This window comes from Plenodomus lingam, assembly GCF_022343315.1.
Source record: "Plenodomus lingam strain CAN1 chromosome Unknown contig_8, whole genome shotgun sequence".
Classification (NCBI taxonomy): domain Eukaryota; kingdom Fungi; phylum Ascomycota; class Dothideomycetes; order Pleosporales; family Leptosphaeriaceae; genus Plenodomus; species Plenodomus lingam.
This window is the reverse complement of record NW_027093972.1, coordinates 256822-276331: the sequence shown is the minus strand read 5'-3', so window position 1 is coordinate 276331 and position 19510 is coordinate 256822. Positions and strand designations below refer to the sequence as shown.

General features: G+C 37.5%; 4 protein-coding genes across 4 annotated transcripts; 2 read left to right on the top strand and 2 right to left on the bottom strand.

The window, feature by feature from the left end:
* Positions 1-121: 121 nt before the first annotated feature.
* IAQ61_010136 (uncharacterized protein) lies at positions 122-1077 on the top strand (the record flags this gene model as incomplete). The annotated part of the gene is made up of 5 exons (XM_066098672.1): positions 122-173; positions 234-282; positions 383-399; positions 469-852; positions 908-1077. The coding sequence occupies 5 exons, from the start codon at positions 122-124 to the stop codon at positions 1075-1077; spliced, it is 672 nt and encodes a 223-aa protein (XP_065951217.1).
* Positions 1078-2025: 948 nt separating this feature from the next.
* IAQ61_010135 (uncharacterized protein) lies at positions 2026-2943 on the top strand (the record flags this gene model as incomplete). Its single annotated transcript, XM_003841462.1, has 1 exon — positions 2026-2943. The coding sequence occupies one exon, from the start codon at positions 2026-2028 to the stop codon at positions 2941-2943; it is 918 nt and encodes a 305-aa protein (XP_003841510.1).
* A 151-nt stretch (positions 2944-3094) lies between these two features.
* Positions 3095-4018, bottom strand: IAQ61_010134 (uncharacterized protein; the record flags this gene model as incomplete). Its single annotated transcript, XM_003841461.1, has 1 exon — positions 3095-4018. The coding sequence occupies one exon, from the start codon at positions 4016-4018 to the stop codon at positions 3095-3097; it is 924 nt and encodes a 307-aa protein (XP_003841509.1).
* A 568-nt stretch (positions 4019-4586) lies between these two features.
* Positions 4587-5721, bottom strand: IAQ61_010133 (uncharacterized protein; the record flags this gene model as incomplete). The annotated part of the gene is made up of 3 exons (XM_003841460.2): positions 5516-5721; positions 4755-4926; positions 4587-4626 (listed from the first exon to the last, which is right to left on the bottom strand). Exons 1-3 carry the CDS (start codon positions 5637-5639, stop codon positions 4587-4589), a joined length of 336 nt encoding a protein of 111 aa, XP_003841508.1. The 5' UTR covers positions 5640-5721.
* Between the last annotated feature and the right edge of the window lie 13789 nt (positions 5722-19510).

Sequence of the window (19510 nt, the reverse complement as noted above, 5' to 3'; positions counted from 1 at the left end):
AGGCGGCAATCGTGGCTGGCGGCCTGCCCTGCGCGCGCAAGAGGACAAGGAACGCCGACACGCGCGCTGCCCTGCGGTACGGCTGCAAGTCTGCTCCACTGCGCCATAGTGCAGCAGTACTATGGACGACCCCAGCAGAATCACCATTACCGTGTGCGGCGACGGAGGATGCGGTATGCCACCACTGCCATTGAATCTCTTGTCATGGCACAGGCAAGGCTGATAGGGCGCAGGAAAGAGTTCCATCACATTGCGACTGGTGAGGAGCCAATGGACGTCCGAGTAAGTCTCATGCGACTGCATTCCCCGGCCCCGTGTATGGGAACAGAACAGGATATGGGGGATACATGGATGGTAGACTGACGCCATGCTCCAACCACAGATATGACCCGACAATAGGTATGCGCGCGGGCACCCATTTGCATCCACCCTATCTATTCAACATGCAGCTAACAGCAGACCACTTAGAGGACTCATACAGCGTTACCCGCAACATAGACGGCCAGTCCTACTATCTCATGCTCACCGATACCGCCGGCCAGGAGGAATACCGCGGTCTCTGGGCCGCCTCCAATCTCCAGTCTGATGCCTTCCTGCTTGTCTACGACATCACCCAAGCCCCTTCGCTCGACGCGCTCGAATACTTCATGGAGATGATCGACATGGAAGAGGACAACCGCATCGACAACGGCAAGGTACCACCCGTGAAGATTGTGGCAGGGAATAAATGCGACCTGCAAGGGCAACGCCAGATTGCTGCTCAGAAGGGGTTGGAGTGGGCGAGGAGCAGGAGGTGCGGCTTCATGGAGACCAGTGCGAGAGAGATGGTGAACATCGAGGAGACGTTTGCTTGTGAGTATACGCAGCAAGCGCTCGGATAGCAAGACTTTTGGACTGACATGGACAGTGCTCGTTCGCCGTGTGGTAGAAGCACGACGACTCGCTGCTGGTGACGGGCCCGCGCAACGGACTGCCGCTCTGCCTCCACCTGGACAGAACGAGCGCGGTTACCGTGACAACGAGAAAGGCGAGGGCGCGCCAAAAGACAAATTCTGGACTAAACTCAAGTGCTGGTAGTTTGTTTTCTCTGCCTTGCGCACTACCTTTGGATTCTCATCCTTTCACTTTTGAAGCACTGGCTTGCTCACCTTTTTTTGGTGGCAAATGCTGTGCCGGTTTTATGAGAAGTCGAGGATTTGCAATGCATTCCTCACGTGAGATGCGATAGGCAAGATTCCCTTGTAACTCTTGAGAGATTTGGTTACTGACCCATGTCGGGATTGGGAGTCGGACCAATGTGGGTTTTGCTTGTCCGTCTGCTCCGTGCAAAATGCCTGTTTCCTTGAATTGTCTGGATACCCCTGGTACTTTGAACGTCATAGTGGGAATAAGTGGGAGGAATGTGGTAGAGTAGAAGCGCAAGAACCAATGCGGTGGACATGCCTTTGACTATGGATTGGCAAAGGATATTTCTTCTTGTCTATGTTTGGATAGATCTCTAGATGTTCAGTCCTATCTATCGATCTTGAGGCAACTCGGATCTTTACCACTTACCATCTCAATATTGCCCACAAACAATTGGAATGTCTACTCTGAAGAAGCTTGCATTCCACAGCTGCCGCTGCACTAGCATGACATTGGTCATTCAAGGCTGTAATTGATGGACTTCTCTATATAGAGAGAGTACTTTATGGTACCTCAAGTTGCATGTCTGTGCGCCAGCACGCCATTGGTTCTTGGCGTTACAGCTAAGGTATCAAGAGGTTCAAAAAAAAGAAACAGTCACGAACATCCACGTGAATCCGGATACAAGGTATCGACAAGGAGCAAAAGGTGGATTGTCGGATCGAGGGAATTGAAAGCGAAGAACTCTCTGAATCAACGCCTTGTCTTTTGTTTGTTGGCCAGGTTCTACACAGTCGCGAAAAGACAGATCAGTTCAACATTCAGAACCGTTGAGAGTCGAAAGCCGCTGAGGAGCATCCACTACGTTACCTACCCAGGTATCCAACCAAACACAAGAAAATGTCAAAACCGCACATTGAGCACGAGTCTCCAGAACAAAGCAGTCTCCAACGCACGCTCAAAGATCTCTTCGCCGGCGCTGTAGGCGGCATCGCCCAGGTCCTCATAGGCCAGCCTTTCGACATTGTAAAAGTGCGACTGCAAACGACTTCGCAGTACAGCGGTGCCCTAGATGCCGCCACGAGTATTTACAAGAATGAAGGTGCTCTCGCCTTCTACAAAGGCACCCTCACCCCCCTCATCGGCATCGGAGCCTGCGTGTCTGTGCAATTCGGTGGATTCCACTATGCCCGACGCGCGTTTGAAGCATCGAATAGGGAGAGTACAGGATCGCCACAGTTGAGTTATGGACAGTACTACGCTTCTGGTGCCTTTGCCGGCATCGCAAATACAGTCTTGTCAAGTCCAATCGAACATATCCGTATCAGACTACAAACCCAACCGCATGGTGCAAATCGTCTCTACAATGACCCCATAGACTGCGTGCGCAAAATCTCCGCACACCAAGGTGTCTTGGGTGGTGTCTATCGTGGCACGGCCGTGACCTGGTTGCGCGAAGCCCAAGCCTATGGTGTCTGGTTCACCACTTTTGAGTATCTGATGAATGCCGACGCGGCGCGCAACAACATCAACCGTGAAGATATTTCCACGCTCAAGATCGCCGGCTATGGAGGGCTAGCGGGTGAGATGCTGTGGATTAGCAGTTATCCATTTGATGTGATCAAGAGCAAGATGCAGAGCGATGGGTTTGGCAAGGATCAGCAGTACCGGAGTATGAGGGATTGCTTGGCAAAGGTGTATAGGGCCGAGGGATTGCGTGGGTTCTGGAAGGGTATTGCACCGACGCTTTTGAGGGCACTACCGGTGTCTGCGGGTACCTTTGCGACGGTAGAGGTGACGATGAAGTTGATTAGCTAGGGTTGGGCAAGAGACTTTGATTTGTGTGTGTGTGTGTCTGTGTCTGTGGCAAGCCCAGCCATGAAAATCTAAACCATGTCCGTCTACCCATCTCTATCTTTGCCACCCTGCCCCCTCTAATTTCCCGCCCAGTTAGAACCGACGATGACGCTCACCGTCTCCAACCCCCATCCCTTTGAAACCCCCCTTCCTCCCTCATCATCTTTACACTGTCCACTTTGAGCGAGAACCTCACTTTGGACTGGTTCAGACTCGCATGCATTGGAGGTACACTGGCTGCATGTGGCCGGGTCGACTGTGATTGCGACTGCAAGTGCGACTGTGGCTTCAAACTTCTCCTCGCACCATTACGACTACTATTCCCATTGCCATTCCCATGATCATTACCAATTCCGTGACCAATACCGTGGCCAATACCAGTGCTCATTCTGCTCATACGACGATTTCCAGTACTCTCCTGGAGCAGTGGATCGCGCCGCGAACCGAGGTGGGGTCGTCGGAGTGCGAGGGCAGGGGCAGAAATGGAGGATCTGTTGTTACGTTTGTCAAAAGGGGAATGAATAATGGTTTGAGTGGTTGGTGTTGTGAAGTTGAGTATTGGGTCTGGTGGTCGTTGTGTTTGTTGTACCGGTTGTCGGGACGTTCGTGACAGAGAGCTTCTAATTGATGAGATTGGGTCTGGTGGTCGTTGTGTTTGTTGTACCGGTTGTCGGGACGTTCGTGACAGAGAGCTTCTAATTGATGATGGTTTGGAAGGACGGTGGGAGTGTCTTGCGACTGAGGATGCTGGTCTCCGGTGGGCTTGAGAGGCAGTAATAGGGACTACTTGTGATGGGCGAGAGGGTTGTGAGGATGGCCGTGAGGGTTGTGATGGAATTGAGGGATCCGAGCAGGATGCTATCGAGGACGTGCAACTGCCGTGTGCCGGTGATGATGGTAATTTCGGGGGCTTTGGCGCTTGTAATGAATTGTTGCTTTTGAAACTCTCTTTCCACCTCTTCAAAACGGTTTTGATTCCCGACCTCTGTTTCTCCTCATTCGGGTCCGTAGGTATGGTCTGTGTGTGTAACATCATATTCGCAAATGTGTAGCACGACTTTTCTTGGTAGAGGCAGTACAGTATTGATGTTAGTTGCATATGCAGATGTCGCAAGCATGGAGGATAGAGAGGACTGTTGAAGAAACAAAAATACAATATGGAACCGCAACATCCCAGCGAAAGAGAGCGCAAGGGCTCATGATATCCGCCTGGACTGCCTACGCCGTCCAGCTCCAGCATCCTACCCGTACAATCCATCCCCCCATCATTACGGGTACCTGCCACCCCTGTATCTTTGCGGGGCTGCACATGGCACGCACATGTGCAGCCCCCGTTCGTCGCGAGGAACTGGTGCCCAGATGCGACCGTGCCACACACACCGCACACACCGCACATGGCTTCATTTCCTGTGGCATCCCATGGGATTCGGTCCGGACGCGACGCCTTCTGGAACGCTCGTACGACATTCCTTCACCTCGATTCGATGCACAGCAGAGAGTGCTGCGGTGTGGAGGCACCAATAGGTATTATGATATCCAGGACAAGTACTCCATTGTAGGGCCCGTGGACAGGGGGGCCTCAAAAAAACGATTAACGCAGACTTTCAACCAATACCTATGGCCATACCCAAGCGAATTTTGTTTCTGTTTACCAAATGTTAGAGGGTCTTGATGTACAACTGAAGTAGATGTTTGTTCTTTTCTTCCACCTTCCAAGGACCGCTGGTCAAGTATGTACACAGTAGGTACAGTACGTATAAACACGTACTGACTCGGGAATGGTGCCAGGGGCCCCACCTGGAGGCGCTTCCCAAAGGTTGTCTTGTAACCGTACTAGCCACGTATGATTTGCTTGCTCAGCGTAAGCTGGCCATGATGAGAGCCGTGAGCCTGGCGTAAGCTGATAAGATGACATGGCTATCGGCCCCCAGTGAGACTTCCCAACTATCGATTGTTGCATGGGAAAAGTGCGCCGTTGTTGTTTTGTACAAGTACTAGTACTTGTAGGGAGTCCGAGCCAGCACCCACACGTTCGCATCTCATGCGTCCCAGCTCAGATGAGACGGCACATGGGCACTTCATGATTCGTTAAGCCAGCATTCTGACACCGGCATTTGCGGTAATTATTGGTGGCTGTGGAGAGAACACCACAGATCGAAATGAGATGGGACCTGACGTTTGCTTCGAGTCCCAAAGCAGTAACGGGGAAACCAGGTTAGTGCATGCCGAGGACCAAAGCGTCGGGAGGGGGAACAAGTGGATCCCACCACATGGCGTTCAAGCCAGTGTTGATGCATTGCATTGATGATGTGTGCGATCATTATTCACCGTATGATGCCGCGCATGGTGGGGTGGAATGTTCGTGGAAAAGCCTTCGCCGTAATGGATTGAAGATCCTTTTTGAGAGGATTGCGATGTGCAAATGGGCTTCTTTACCGTACCCAGGTGGTGGCTCAGCGTGCATTCTCCACTGCGGCGTATACCGTGTCAAGGTCAGGGACAACGATTCATAATGTCCCGTACGCGTACTTACACAGTGTGCTGTCACTCGTGATGATGATGCGGTGTGTTTGTGAGGACCTCATTGGGTTCTTGTTCGTGGTCTTGGTCTTGGTCTTCTCTTGTATTGCTGTTCGGCCGATCTCTCTGCACGTCATGGTGCATATACTGCGATCTGTGCTCTGGTCATCTTCTTATCGTTTTCCTATCGCATGCTATAACGTGGGTACTATCATGGGGTTGTTTCAGTATCAACACTCATCTACAGAGGTGGCTTTCAAAAGTTCTTGCTAGCGTATTTGTTAGCGGCTAATCTATTAGCCTAACTTTCTTAGCCTATACACACTTAATTTTAAAGCTATAGATAGTAGTAGTAATGGTCTATCTACTTAATCCTTTAGTGTTTATACTCTACTATAGCTCCTAATACTAATCCCTATACCTGTGCGCTTATTATAACTCTAAAGTTACCTTTTAGTAGTAAATCTACTACCTAAATTAGTACTATTATAGGTATTTTACTATATACTATTAACTTAATCTATAGTAGAGCCTACTAATATAGCTTTAAGCTAAATTTACCTATTATAACAACTTAGGTAGGTAGGGCATCTAAAAGGTATCCTATATAACTTAAAGGCATATAGGAGTGCGTGTCTATATAGAAAAGGATAAGATTCCTACACCTATAGGTCTTGTATAAAAGGACAAGAAGAACATGCCTATCCTAACTATAGGTAAGCTGTTCTCTATATATATTAGTAAGTTAGGCCTTTATTAGGCCTAACTTAGTATAGAATAATAGGCAGGCAATTCTACCTTATTATTATACTACCCCCTCCTATAGATAAAGGATAGTCCCTATCCTTAGGATTAGGTTTAGATCCCTTATTAAAGAAAAACTCTTGCAAAATAAATCTACCTTCACCTCTACCTTTACCTTTACTTCTTGTTCCTAGGGCATAGACCCCTATCCTTTGTTATAGACTAGCCCTAAGGGAGAATGCAATAAGCGTTAATAATAGTATTTAGTATCTTAAAGGAGAGATAAGCCCTCCACGCCTTTTTATGGGTGTCCAGTGTGTTCGCTTAGTAGTGGTGTTAGACTTAGTCCGTCTTGTGTTAGACCCAGGCTTGGGCATAAGCCTAAGTCCTTCACACTATAGGGTTTAATATAGAAGCTAAAGACTAGCTAGGTTAGGTAGTACCCTATATCTCCTTATAGAGGGAGGTGTTATATAACTAATTAGTAAGTTGCTTAACTTATTCCTCTAACCTCTCCTTTTTAGATAGGGTTAACATGTATTTATCTTTAAGGGAGGTGTTGCTTTAAGATTTCCTAGGAGCACAAGGTACCTTAAGAGATAGATAGGAAGTAAGTCCTTTAAGGAGGGCGTTGTTAATTAAGTCTTCCTTATCTAATTTCTTTCTATTAGTAAATAGGCTTTTAAAAGTAGCTAAACTAGATACCCTTCCTTTACCTTTATCTAATATTTTATAGTTAATAAGAATAATAAATCTTTTCTTTAGGGGGTTTGGTTATAGGAGGATATTAGCTTTGCCTCTAATTCCTCTAGGCTTTTAGTAGTCTCTAGGTCTCTACCTTAACGCAATCTAACGCGATTTTTCTAAAGGTAATCTAGCACTACCTATAGGTCTAGAAGTCTAAGCCTATAGGCTTTAGTCGTTAGAAGTTCTAATAGCTATTCTAACTATAGAGTTGCAGGGTTTAGGTAGCTACTAAAACTAAATTAGTAGCTTAAAATAACAATAAATATAATATTCTTAAATACTATTACTAGCTAGGATAATATTCTTCTTATAATATAATAACTTAGGTAGGTAGGGCATCCAAAAGGTATCCTATACAACTTAAAGGCATATAGGAGTGCGTGTCTGTATAGAAAAGGATAAGATTCCTACACCTATAGGTCTTGTACAAAAGGACAAGAAGAATATACCTATCCTAACTATAGGCGAGCTGTTCTCTATATACATTAGTAAGTCAGGCCTTTATTAGGCCTGACTTGGCATAGAACAATAGGCAGGCAATTCTGCCTCATTGTTACACTTATCTACTACTACTAGTACTAGTAGTAGGGATCTACTATAAGGCAGTTAGACCCCACGCTAGGCCTACTAAGATAAGGTGCGTACTTCTAATATTCCCCCTATATTTCCTACACTAACTTTTTACTTAGTATATATCTCCCTAAATATAGTTACTTAATAGCTTTATTATTTCTAGTAACTTAGATAATAAGGAATATAATAGTAGCTTTATAAAGCTACTTCCCTATAATTAGTATATTAACTAGCTTTATCTCTTTAGTAAGTATAACTATTAGGAAGGTAGTAGTAAGTTCCCCTTAATTTTTATTTCCTTTATAGCAAGTTCTAACTATATATAGGGCGCTTATATAAGTCCTACTATTATAGCTATAAGACTTATACTTAATTAGAAGCTATCCTTACTAATAATTCTAATATTTGCTAAGCCCTCTATAACTAGCTTTAGTTTTATTATAGTTACTAGGAGGATTACCTCTATATTATAAAAAAGGGGACCCTTAGCACCTTTATAGAGAAACCTACTAAAGGCACCTATTACTAGTTTATACTATAGTTCTACTAGCTCTACTATTATTTTAAGGATCTTATATTAAGGGCTTAGACTAATAATACTATTACCCTACTTACCCCTACTACCTACTTGCGCGCCTATAATTAGTATTAGCTTAGTGCTATTATTCTATCTACTACTAGTGCTCTAGCGTTTCTACTTTAGTCTGCTATTACGCCCTTATATAGTAGTTATAGTAATAATAATATTATATAGCTTGCTACTACTACTAGTATTACCTTCTAGCGTATTAACTAGCGTATAAATAATACCTAGGCCTAAACTAACCTTTATATTAATAGGCTTAAGAGCGCTGCTAAGCGCACTACCTAAGGTATTAAGACTCTTATTATTAGTATTAGTTTTCCCTTGTTCCCTTTATATCTATTCTAATATTTATTTATTTTAGGCCTAGGGTGCTATGCGTTAGTAAGCTATTAAAGTACTACCCTCCTCCTAACACTACTACTACTACTGCTTATACTTGTTAACTAAGTTATCCCCTACCTGTGCTGCGCGCAAGCGTTACTACTATTACTAAGAGACGCAGAGGCGTTAGAATAATATAAACAATAGTTTAGGGGGGGCTAGGGAGAGGTTAGTTATAGATAGTAATAGTATAGATACTACTACCTAATTATTAGCTACCTTATAAAACTTTAGTAGTAAGGCACTTATTTAGAGTATTATTAGGATAAATAAAAGATATCTCTAATACCTTTCTACTTCTTAATTATAATAAAGGTCTAAGTTATTATTCTAGTTTTCTTCTACCCTTACTTCCTAGCTTTTATACGTATTAGGCTATTATTATACGTAATATCCCTATACTTTTCCTTAAACCTATCTAGAGCCTTAGTATCCTATACTACCTCTAGCAGGTGCTATATTAGATTAAAATACCCCTTCTATTTTACTAGGACTTAATACTTCCCTTTTCCTCTTATATTTTTTATATAAAGGATCTCTTCTACTTCCTATTTATCTAGCGTTATATCTTTATTTTCTAGAGTAACTATTAGGCCTAGCTATAAGTCCTAAAGCTTCTAGCTTAGTAGCAGGTTATTAGCAGCTCTCTCTAGTAGATCTATATATATAGTCTTATATAAGTTCCCTAGTAAGTCTAATACTACTATAAGTAGAGTAGGGACTTCTATTACTTTATACTTAACCTATAGCTAGTTAAACTTTTTACTTAGTTAGTTTATCTTTATATTATATATTCTAAACTAAACTATATTACCTTTTAGAAACTTTTTAGCTAGGCGTTAAGACTAGTTTATTACTTCCTATTATTATTACTATTAGAATATAATAGCAGCTTGCGCTAGCTCTACACCCCTTTATAGGTGTAATAAGAATGTTATAGCCTCTCTATAAGGATTCTTAGGCTTTGCTAGTAGTAATATTATCTTTTATAGCGTGTCTATAGTATACCTATTTAAAAGTAGATTTAGGCTAATACTAGTTATACTAGAGTCCCTATTATTAAGTGCAAGTTAGCAGGCTAGTAGGTAATTAGGCTAGTTAGTCTGCTTAAAGCATACTATTATACGCAGCACTACCTGTACTTCTTAGTTTACCCGCTCTATCCTGCTATCTATCTAGTAGTAGTATATAGTAGACAGTAACTAGTTTATCTTTATTATCTAGTGTAATATTATCTAGAAGGATCCTAACTAGTCTAAACCTTAGTTAGTAATAATAGAGGATAGGAAGCCCTAGAACTACTACTAGTTATCCTAGAAGATCCTTATATAATAATTAGCTACTATAGAGACTATTACTTTAAGCTAAATATATTTAGATAATCTATTAGTAATAACTAATAGGGACTAGGGTTTATTCTTATCTTTTATAGGTAGGTTAACTATAAAATCTATAGATATTTAGGACTAGTATTATAACACAACTAGTATAGGTTATAATAGACCCTATTAGTGCTTCTAGGAGATATAAGTACTATAATAATAGCAGTTTTAAATATACTACGCAATATCTACTAATATTCTATTCTAATAATAGTTGTAGTGTAGTATTTAAAATATTGTGTTCTTTCTTAGATATCCTACTAAACCTAATTTATATACTTACTATATAATAGTAGTTATAAGGGGTTCCTATATTAGTAACTAAATAACACCCCTCTAGAGTAAAGTGCCGTGTGCGCTAATTACACAGTCCCTAATCTATTACTTTATATTAGCTAAAACTAGAAAAGACCTAGCGCCTTTCTAAACTATATTAAGACGTACTTAGTATATCTTATCTTCTAGTACTACTTTATCCTATAGTATCTATATGTGTAGGTTAGCAAAGAGGCTAGCGCCCTTTAGTAACTTAGACGCCTCCTCTACTTCTAACACTGCAACCTAAATTAATTTAGGGCGCATTACTAACTATAATATTACTTTAGAGGAGTTTAAATCTTATAGTTATCTACTTAAGGTATTAGGTTATCCTATAAGATAGCTAGGCCTATACTATAGGATATACTAATATTTTAAAAGTTCCTCTACCTAGTAGCACTATTACTTGCTTAAGCTTTAAAGGCTAGTAAAGTACTCTAAGTTTTTATAGTCTATAAATATTATAAATAGCTTATAAACGCTCTATAACTCTACTAACTAACTTTTAAGATACTTAATAATAGTAAGTAATTCCTTATTATATATAGTGTAGTTTTATCTCTCTAGCGTTAGTGCTATAGAGTAGTAAGTAACTAGGCGCTAGACGCCCCTAACTTTTTGTAATAAGTAACCCCTAAGAGTATATTTTAAATAGTCTACTTTTAATAATATTTCTTTAGCTAGGTCCTATTATATTAATACTAGTCCTAATATAAACGCCTTTTTTAGCGCGTTAAATACACTTTATTCTTCCTCTCCCTATTAGAATAGGGTATTCTTCCTAGTTAGTTAGTTTAAAGGTGCTACTACTTTAGAAAACTTTATAATAAAATTATAGTAGAAGTTAGTAAAACCTAGAAAACTCCTTACCTCTCTTATATTCTTAGGGGATTCCTATTCCTATACTACCCTAAGCTTTTTAGGGTTAGGTCTAAGTAATTTGCCTGCCTTAATAATATAGCCTAGGTAGCGTACCTCCTTAACACTAAAAGTATATTTCTCTAAGTCTAGGTATAGTCCTACTTCTTTTAATAGTATAAGTATACGCTTTACTTTTTCTATATAGTTAAACTAGTCTCCTCCTAAATAAATTAGGATATTATTAAGGTAGGCTATTATATATAATCTAAGTAACTTTATAAGCGTGGTATTAATATATTATTAGAAAGTAGATAGCGCACTACTAAGACTAAATAGATATACTAACTATTTATATAACCTAAACTAGGTGCAGAAAGCTATTAAGGACTTATAACCTTCTACTATTCTAACTTTATAAAAGGTAGTATAAATATCTACTTTTATAAACTAACTTGCGCTAGATAGTGTACGCAAAGTTTCCTTAATAAGTAGTAGTAGGTATTAGTCTAATATTATTATGCTGTTAAGTATCTAGTAATCTATATAAAGGCGCTAACTACCTAATAGCTTCTTTACTAGTAATACTAGAGCTCTAGCTATAGAAGAGCTTGCTTAGATCTAGCCCTTATCTATTAATCTAGTAAGTTGTGTTCTTAGTTCTAGTAATTAGTCACGCGATATAGGGTATAGGGGACCCTATAGGGGGTTAGGCTAGGTTCTATCTAGGAGAGTTATTAACTAAATATAGTAATCTATACTACCTTAATAAGGTAGCAAACTACTTGCTAACTCTTTGTTAAACAGGTCCTTAAACTCTTATAGTTCTAGTAGTAACTTTATCTTTCTAGTTTTATACTTAGGTTTATAGGGAACTATATTACTAGTAATATAGATAGTGTGTGTATTAATAGGACTTCCCTTATTAATACTTCCTAGATATTTTATTAGGCGTAAGTTATATATTACCTATAAAATATCTAGTATATTTATTATAAAAATTTATACCTATATATCTTCCTATTAGGATCCTTAATTTAGCAACCCTGCTATAACTAAACCTAAGATAGTAGAGATATAAGTAGGATATAAGCGTCTCCCGCTCTCTTATACTACTATATTTCCTACTTTCCTAATTATTAATTTGCCTTATAGAATGTCTATAACAACGCCCTCTCTACATAGCTATAGTCTACCTAGTATTAGTTAATAGGAGAGACTAGGTACTATATAAGCTAAAAGCTAAGACTACTAACTATCTAAATTATAGTCTAATACTACTAACTATAAAATTCTTATACCCTTAGTAATTCCCTAGGTATATTATAAGGGTTATAGGGGAATATTAATAAAGTTCCTACTAATCTATCTTGCTAACCTTTCCTTAACTGCACTAAAACACTAGCACCCTAAATTAACTATTACTTGTATATTCTCTTCTCTACCTAGGAGGAGGGGGATAAAGAAAGGAGGATTATTTAACCTAGCCTTAATATCTAGGGGATACTTAATAGCCTCTACTATTAATAATTCCTCTATTATAGTGTCCTCCTTATACCCCTAACTTAGCCTAAAGTTAGGGGTAGCTAGTTTCCTAAATTAGGGCCGCTTGCTAATACTATAACTATCTTAACACCTACTAGTTGTAGTAATAGGGTATTAGGGCATGCATGTATAAAATAACTACCCTATCTATACTAGGTGTAGACCTTTGCTAGTTTCTATATATTAAATAGGTCCTGTAGGATCTAGTTAGGACGTAATATTAGTAGTTTAGTAGGTGCACTTAATAAGGCTACTACTTCTACTATATTTATATTACTATCCTAATCTAAGGTAGACTTCTACTAGGGTTCCTTAGACTTACTAGCCTAAAGAAAACCTAGTTCTAGAGAGGCTATTTTAATATCTACTATAATTATTATATATTCCTCTATAGCTATATTATAGTTTATCCTAGAGACTCCCCTATTAAGGGAAACTAAGCGTATATAGCTATTAAGAGATTACTAAAGTTATAAAAGCTTCTATTTATTATTCTAGTATAAACCTCCTAACTATATAAGGAGCTATATAAAATTTATAAAGAACTCTATAAAAGGCTAATTTTAGCCCTAATATAAGTGTTCTAATATAACTTAGGCACGCTCCTGCCTATAATAGTTACTATAATAGAATACTAGGTAGTTAAGAAACCTGCTTATATCCTAACGCTTGCGTGTACTATCCTTAAAGTATAGTACTATAGCGCGCTAGACTATAGGCGATAACTAGGACTAAATATATATAAACCTTGCCTCCTTATCCCTAATAAAGACCTTGTCTACACGTAGTTTAAAATCTATAGTTTTTAGTAAGAGGAGAAGAATGCCTTAGTGCTATTATATAGCAAGCTAACTAGGAAGGGTTTGTAATATAAGGTGGGAGAGGGTAGAGGTAGCATGTTATTAAACCTAGCGGGCTTAGAGGAGGGTTAGGATAGAATCTAATTGCGTATTTCCTTATTCTATTAACGTAGTATAGCTATTATAGCAGAGTGTTAAGCCTATTATTCTATTAATCTATAAACCTATTATATTAGCCTTTCTACTATATTAGGTTGCACCTAGTTATTCTAAATATCTAGCGTGTCTATCTCTTATTACTATTATAGTATATTTAGAAGAAGATACTAAAATATTATAGACTAGCCCTAAAGGAGAATGCAATAAGCGTTAATAATAGTATTTAGTATCTTAAAGGAGAGCTAAGCCCTCCACGCCTTTTTATAGGTGTCTAGTGTGTTCGCTTAGTAGTGGTGTTAGACTTAGTCTGTCTTGTGTTAGACCCAGGCTTAGGCATAAGCCTAAGCCCTTCACATCCTTAGCCTGCCTATAACTAGCCCTCTACCTACTAACTTTCTTATTCCTATATCCCTAATTTTTAATTATTTAACCTAATCTATCTAAAATCTAGTAAGTATTTAATCTATATAATTAAGTAGTTGCTAATCTAAATTAGAACCTTTAACTATGCTAGTACTAGTACTACTAGGAGTCCTCCCTGTTACTTATCGCGCTCTCTATATAAGGGTAGTTAGGGCTCTAGCTAGGGGCAAGTTTAATAATTTTAATTTTAAGTTAAAGAATTCTAAGAAGTGCTAGTACTGTATCTCCTAGAATAAGTATTGCAATCTAGTAAGTATCTAAGTCTAATAGGGTTTCTTTACTAATCCTAGCAGATTCCTTCTTTTATTAGCTAAGAGTACTCTGCCCTTAGGGGTGCTCTAGATAAGTACTATAGCCTAGTAGCAAACCTATCTAAAGGGGATAAGGATAAGGAAGCTATAATTACTTATTAGAGGGATATTAAGTAGTTTAAGGCTACTATTTAAGAAGCTACCTAAAACTTAGCTAAGTGCGTTACTATTACTAATACTTAGACTAAGGGTATAGAAGCTACTAAGATCCTTATAGCTATATATTATACTACTATATCTAATTTATATTAGCTTTAGAATAGTATTTATAAGATAGTCTTAGTAGTTAGGGGCTTAATAAGGGCTATTAATAAGCTTAAAGAGGAAATAGCACTAAATTAGGAGGCAACCTTTATAGTATAGTCTAAGATAAAGGCGCTTAATAAGAAAGTGTCTAAATTAGTTCTAGCTCCTACACCTACTACTAAACCTATTTAGAAACCTGCTGCACTAGTTATCTAGAAGCTAGCTAAGAAACCTAGTCTAGGAGCTATTATAGCTAATACAGAGTCTAAACTAGGTTCTAATAGAGAGATAGATATAAAATAAAGAGGTTTCCTAGGGGTAGTCTCCTAGGAACCTTAAGGGTTCTAGGATAGTTCTAAATAGGATATAATAATAAATAGTAACAAGAATAATAGTAATAGGTAGTAGTTAATAGTATAATATATAGCTAAATAGGATATAAATAAGTTCTAATATTAGGTATAATTATTATAAAGTAATATTAGATCCTCTTTGCCTTTTTCCTAGGCTTAAATCTACCTTAGTAAGCTATATAGGGGACCTAGCTAATTTAGATACTATTAGTAGAATACCTATAATTTATAAGGAGCACCTATAAAGTTAGAGGTAGGATACTAAACAGGATTAAGATTATATCTAACCTACTTAACCTTATATTTTAGCTTAGACTAATATAATTTGCTAGCTAGGATTTCTTCCACCTCCTATTCCTCTACACCTTGTATAGGGGTACTAGGTGGTTTTAGAGCCTCTTATCTAGGTAATAGGTCTTAGGGATCTTTATATAGTATATTAGGAGAGAAAATAGTATAAATCTTAAAACTAGGTAGTAATTAGAGGTAATACGCGTTTCCTACTTATTCTAATACCTTAAAGGGACCTTTCTAGTATTTAGATAGTCTTTAGCTAGGTTATAAAATAGTAAGATTAGTAGTAGATAGATAAATATAGTTACTAACCTTCTAGTTAACTAGATAGTAATAGTAATTAGTAGTAGAGTATATTTAGTCTTAAGCTCTTTCTATATTCTCTTTAGTAATCTTCTATGCGTTGTGTATCTAGGTAGTAAGGGATAAGGCGTCCTTATGGTTTAGTTTCTCTAGTATAGTAGATAGGGTCTTTTCTAGTTTCTAATACTAACTTTACTTTAGTAAGGAACTAAAGAGGAGCTAATATAGAGCTATGCTAATAGATAAATATAGAAAAGTACTTTAGGCATAGTCTATTATAGGTAGTAGGTTACTCTAGTTATCTTAGTAATAGGATATAAAAGGCCTTAGTCTCTAATTAATATACTTATTTATAATCTTAGTTTATCTATTAGTTTATTTATAGTAGGTAGTAGAAAGCTTAACTTTAGTGCCTATAATCTAATAGAACTTAGACTAGAAACTAGATACAAACTAAGGGCCTTAATTAGAAATAATAGTATCTAGAGTATGTCTAAATTAGTACACCTACTACATAAATAAGGTAGCTATACCTTAGGCGTCTATAGTTTTATAGTAAGGGATAGTAATAGCTTGCTTTAATAGGCAATTAATAATAACTATAATCTAATTATAACTATATTATTCCTAGGGAAAATCCTTAAAATTAATATATAGGTGTTGTATTAGTAGACTAGGGATAAGAAGGGGGTAGAGCATGCCTAGGAGTTAGTACTATCTTAGGTGCCCTCTCCTATATAGGATATAGTTCTAAATATAGCGTTTATAGGTAGTCTTTATACCTTTCTAGTAGTAATATTAGGCTAGAATCTAATATATTTTAGTAGCTAATAGGTAGGTAGTAAATACTTAATTATAAGCCTTATAAATTAGTCTAGTATATAGGACTAATCTAGCAGGCACGCAAAGTTAATCCTAGTAGAGAAGGAGTCTATTTTCTATCTAATAGTGCTTAGGCAACTCTAATCTTTTTATTAGGAATAAGGACCTATTTTCTTAGAGAAGAGTTTTAATAAGTTCTAGGGTTCTAAGAGCTATAAGGTTCTAAACTACTATAATTAAAGCAAGGATTAGTAAGGAACACTTAGCTAGGTAGTCTTGCGCTAAGTTAGAGTTAATTTAGGGGTGTAACCTATCTAGGGCAATTATTACTTATAAGCAATTATCCTTTTAAGTAGTCTTAAGGTTAATTATATCCTATTCCCTTCTACTTAGGATATTAGCTTAAGTGTTATAAGATCTAGGAGTATACTTAATTTAGAAGTTAAAGGGACTTATAACCTCTAGCTATCTAGCTTACCTAGTACTAAGGACTTTAGTAGATATAAAGTACTCTAGTACTTAGTAGTCTGTGTATACTCTAATAAGGTGCTAAGTACTTATTAGATTAGCACACTATTTCTAAAAGGCGCAGATTATTACAAATAATTCTTTATTATAGATTTCCTAGTTAAGTTTAGAACTAGTAAAGGTCTAACTAAAGAAGGATATAGGGTACTATTTCTTATTAGGATGCTCCTATAAGAGGATAGCTATAATAACTCTATTAGAGGCGTCTATCTCTAGTTTTAGAGGATACTTAGGATAGAAGTAAGCTAAGCTTAGGATTGCTAGTAGGGCATTCCTAAGCTAGTTAAAGGCTTGTTAATATTCCAAAGTCTATATAAATAGGGTAGCAGGGCTCTAGAGAGTGGTTAAGGGTTTAGCTGTCTTAGAGAAGTTTTCCACAAATTGCTAGTAGAATCTAGTAAATCCTAGGAAGGACTTTACTCTAGTTATTGTCTTAGGAGCAGACTAGTTTTAGAGTACTTTAACTTTGTTAGGGTCTACCTCTAAGCCTTTGTTAGTTAGGATATATCTAAGGTAACAGGTATAGGTTGTATAGAATTTGCTTTTCTTAATATTAGCCTATAATCTAGTAGAATAAAGACGCTTAAGGACTTTTTAAATATAGTCCTTATAAGTAGCAAGGTTTTTAGAGTAGATTAGGATATTATCTAGATAGGTAATATAGAAGTTATCTAAATAATCTATTAGTATATTATTTATATAACGCTAATAGGTTACAGGTCTATTATATAGCCTAAATAGTAGGACTTTGCATTTATAAGCACTATATCTAGTATAGAAAGTAGTATACTCCTCTAAGTTAGGGTCTATTTAGATCTTATTAAAGGCAGCACAAATATCTAGCTTAGTAAAGATTTTTGCTTTAGCTAGCTAGGATAATAGATTATCTATACAGGGTATTAGATACGCGTTCTTTCGCGTTAAGCTATTAAGCTTATAGTAATCCACACAGATCCTAAGGCCTCTATTTAGCTTCTTAACACACAGGATAGGAGAGGCAAATAGGCTCTAACTAGTCTTAATAAAACCTTTCTATAGGTGCTCTTATATATATTCCTTAGTAGCCTAGAGTTCCTTAGCATTTTAATAATAGAGGGGACTCTAGTAGTTTAAAAGGGGTTCCTCTAGGACTATCTTATAGTTATAAGGCTAGTAGATAGGAAGTTTATTAGCCTTAGCCTTGTTAAAGACGTCCTAATAGGAGTTATAGTTAGATAGGAGCTTCTAATCTAATAAGCAGGTGTTAAGAGTATCCTATTTAGATAGGGTTTAGATCCTACGCTTAATCTTATATAGGCTAGTAGTAAAGAATTTATTAGAAGATTTTTTTATATTAAAAAAAAAGTATTAGTAGAAATAGTAGCAATTTAAAGTTTTATAGGTAGGGTAATAGTTAGTAATTAGACTAGGGTAGGTAGCGTAATAGGTTTAGTAGTAGCCCTATAAGTAGCTAGAATTTTAAGTATACTATGTATCCTATTAATTAAACTAGGACTGTTTTAGTTCTAGTTCTCTTCTTAATCCTAAAGGTCAACTCTTTATAAGATGTTATAGGTAACTAGAGTAGATAGCACTTGCTAGTAGAGTCGTACTAGAATAGGAGGTGCAGGGTCATAGGTTAGAGGATATTTCTCTAGCTAGATTAGTTAAGATTTATCTATATTAATTAGGATTTAGAAGTATTTTAGCTAGTGTTATCTAATAATATAATCCTAAGAACCTAAGTCTACTATTACAAAGGGGCAGTTATAAACCTTTTAGCCACTAACTATTATATAAAGCTAAATATAGTAGGTAACTAGGGAGGTAATCTAATCCTAGAACCCTTTAATAGTAAGCTTATATAGTAGCTTTTAGATAGGTACTCTAAGTATAGAAGAGATATTATAAGTAATTTTTAAATTAAAAAATAAGTAACCTTAGGCCCTAGTATCTACTAAAGTATTTAGGCAAATACTAGATCTATTAAGGTATAGGGTTATATATGCAAGCAAATAGGAACTAATAAATAATTTAGTTAAGGAAAGGTTTAATAGGTTATATTAAGTTAGGCCTAGGAAGGAGAATCCTCCTAGGCGTTGTTATTTCCTGTCTAATAGCTATCTAAATTAGTTAATTTAGTAGTATCTTCTTCCTTAGAATTCTTAGTAACCTATTCTATATCTATAGCCTAAATCCTAGGGGGTTTAGGGCAGTTACTAGAGAAGTGCCTAGGCTTTCTATAATTATAGCAAGTTACTAGGGTTCCTATTATAGTAGCGCTAGGAGTAGCTAGCGTAGCAGATAGGGGTTAATTATTTTTAAGGGATAGTGCCTTATTATTACAAGTAGGGCATATAAGGTTTAGCTATTAAAGGTCTATTATAGGGTTTCTAATTAGCGTCTAAATAGGACTAGTTTCTAGAGTGTTAGAAGGGGGTTAGTCCTTTTCTAGATAATAGAGTAGTCTAGGTAGGAGCAGATAAGGTAGGGTATAGGCGGCGTTCTATATTAAAAGCAGTAAGATAATCTACTATAGTCTTAAAATTATTGTGCTAATTCTATTAAAAAGTAAGGTTTAGCATCCTTAGGGAAGGTGTAATCTTTATCTAGAGGTAGTAATACTACTCTAATTAGGGTACTTCTCCTCTAATAG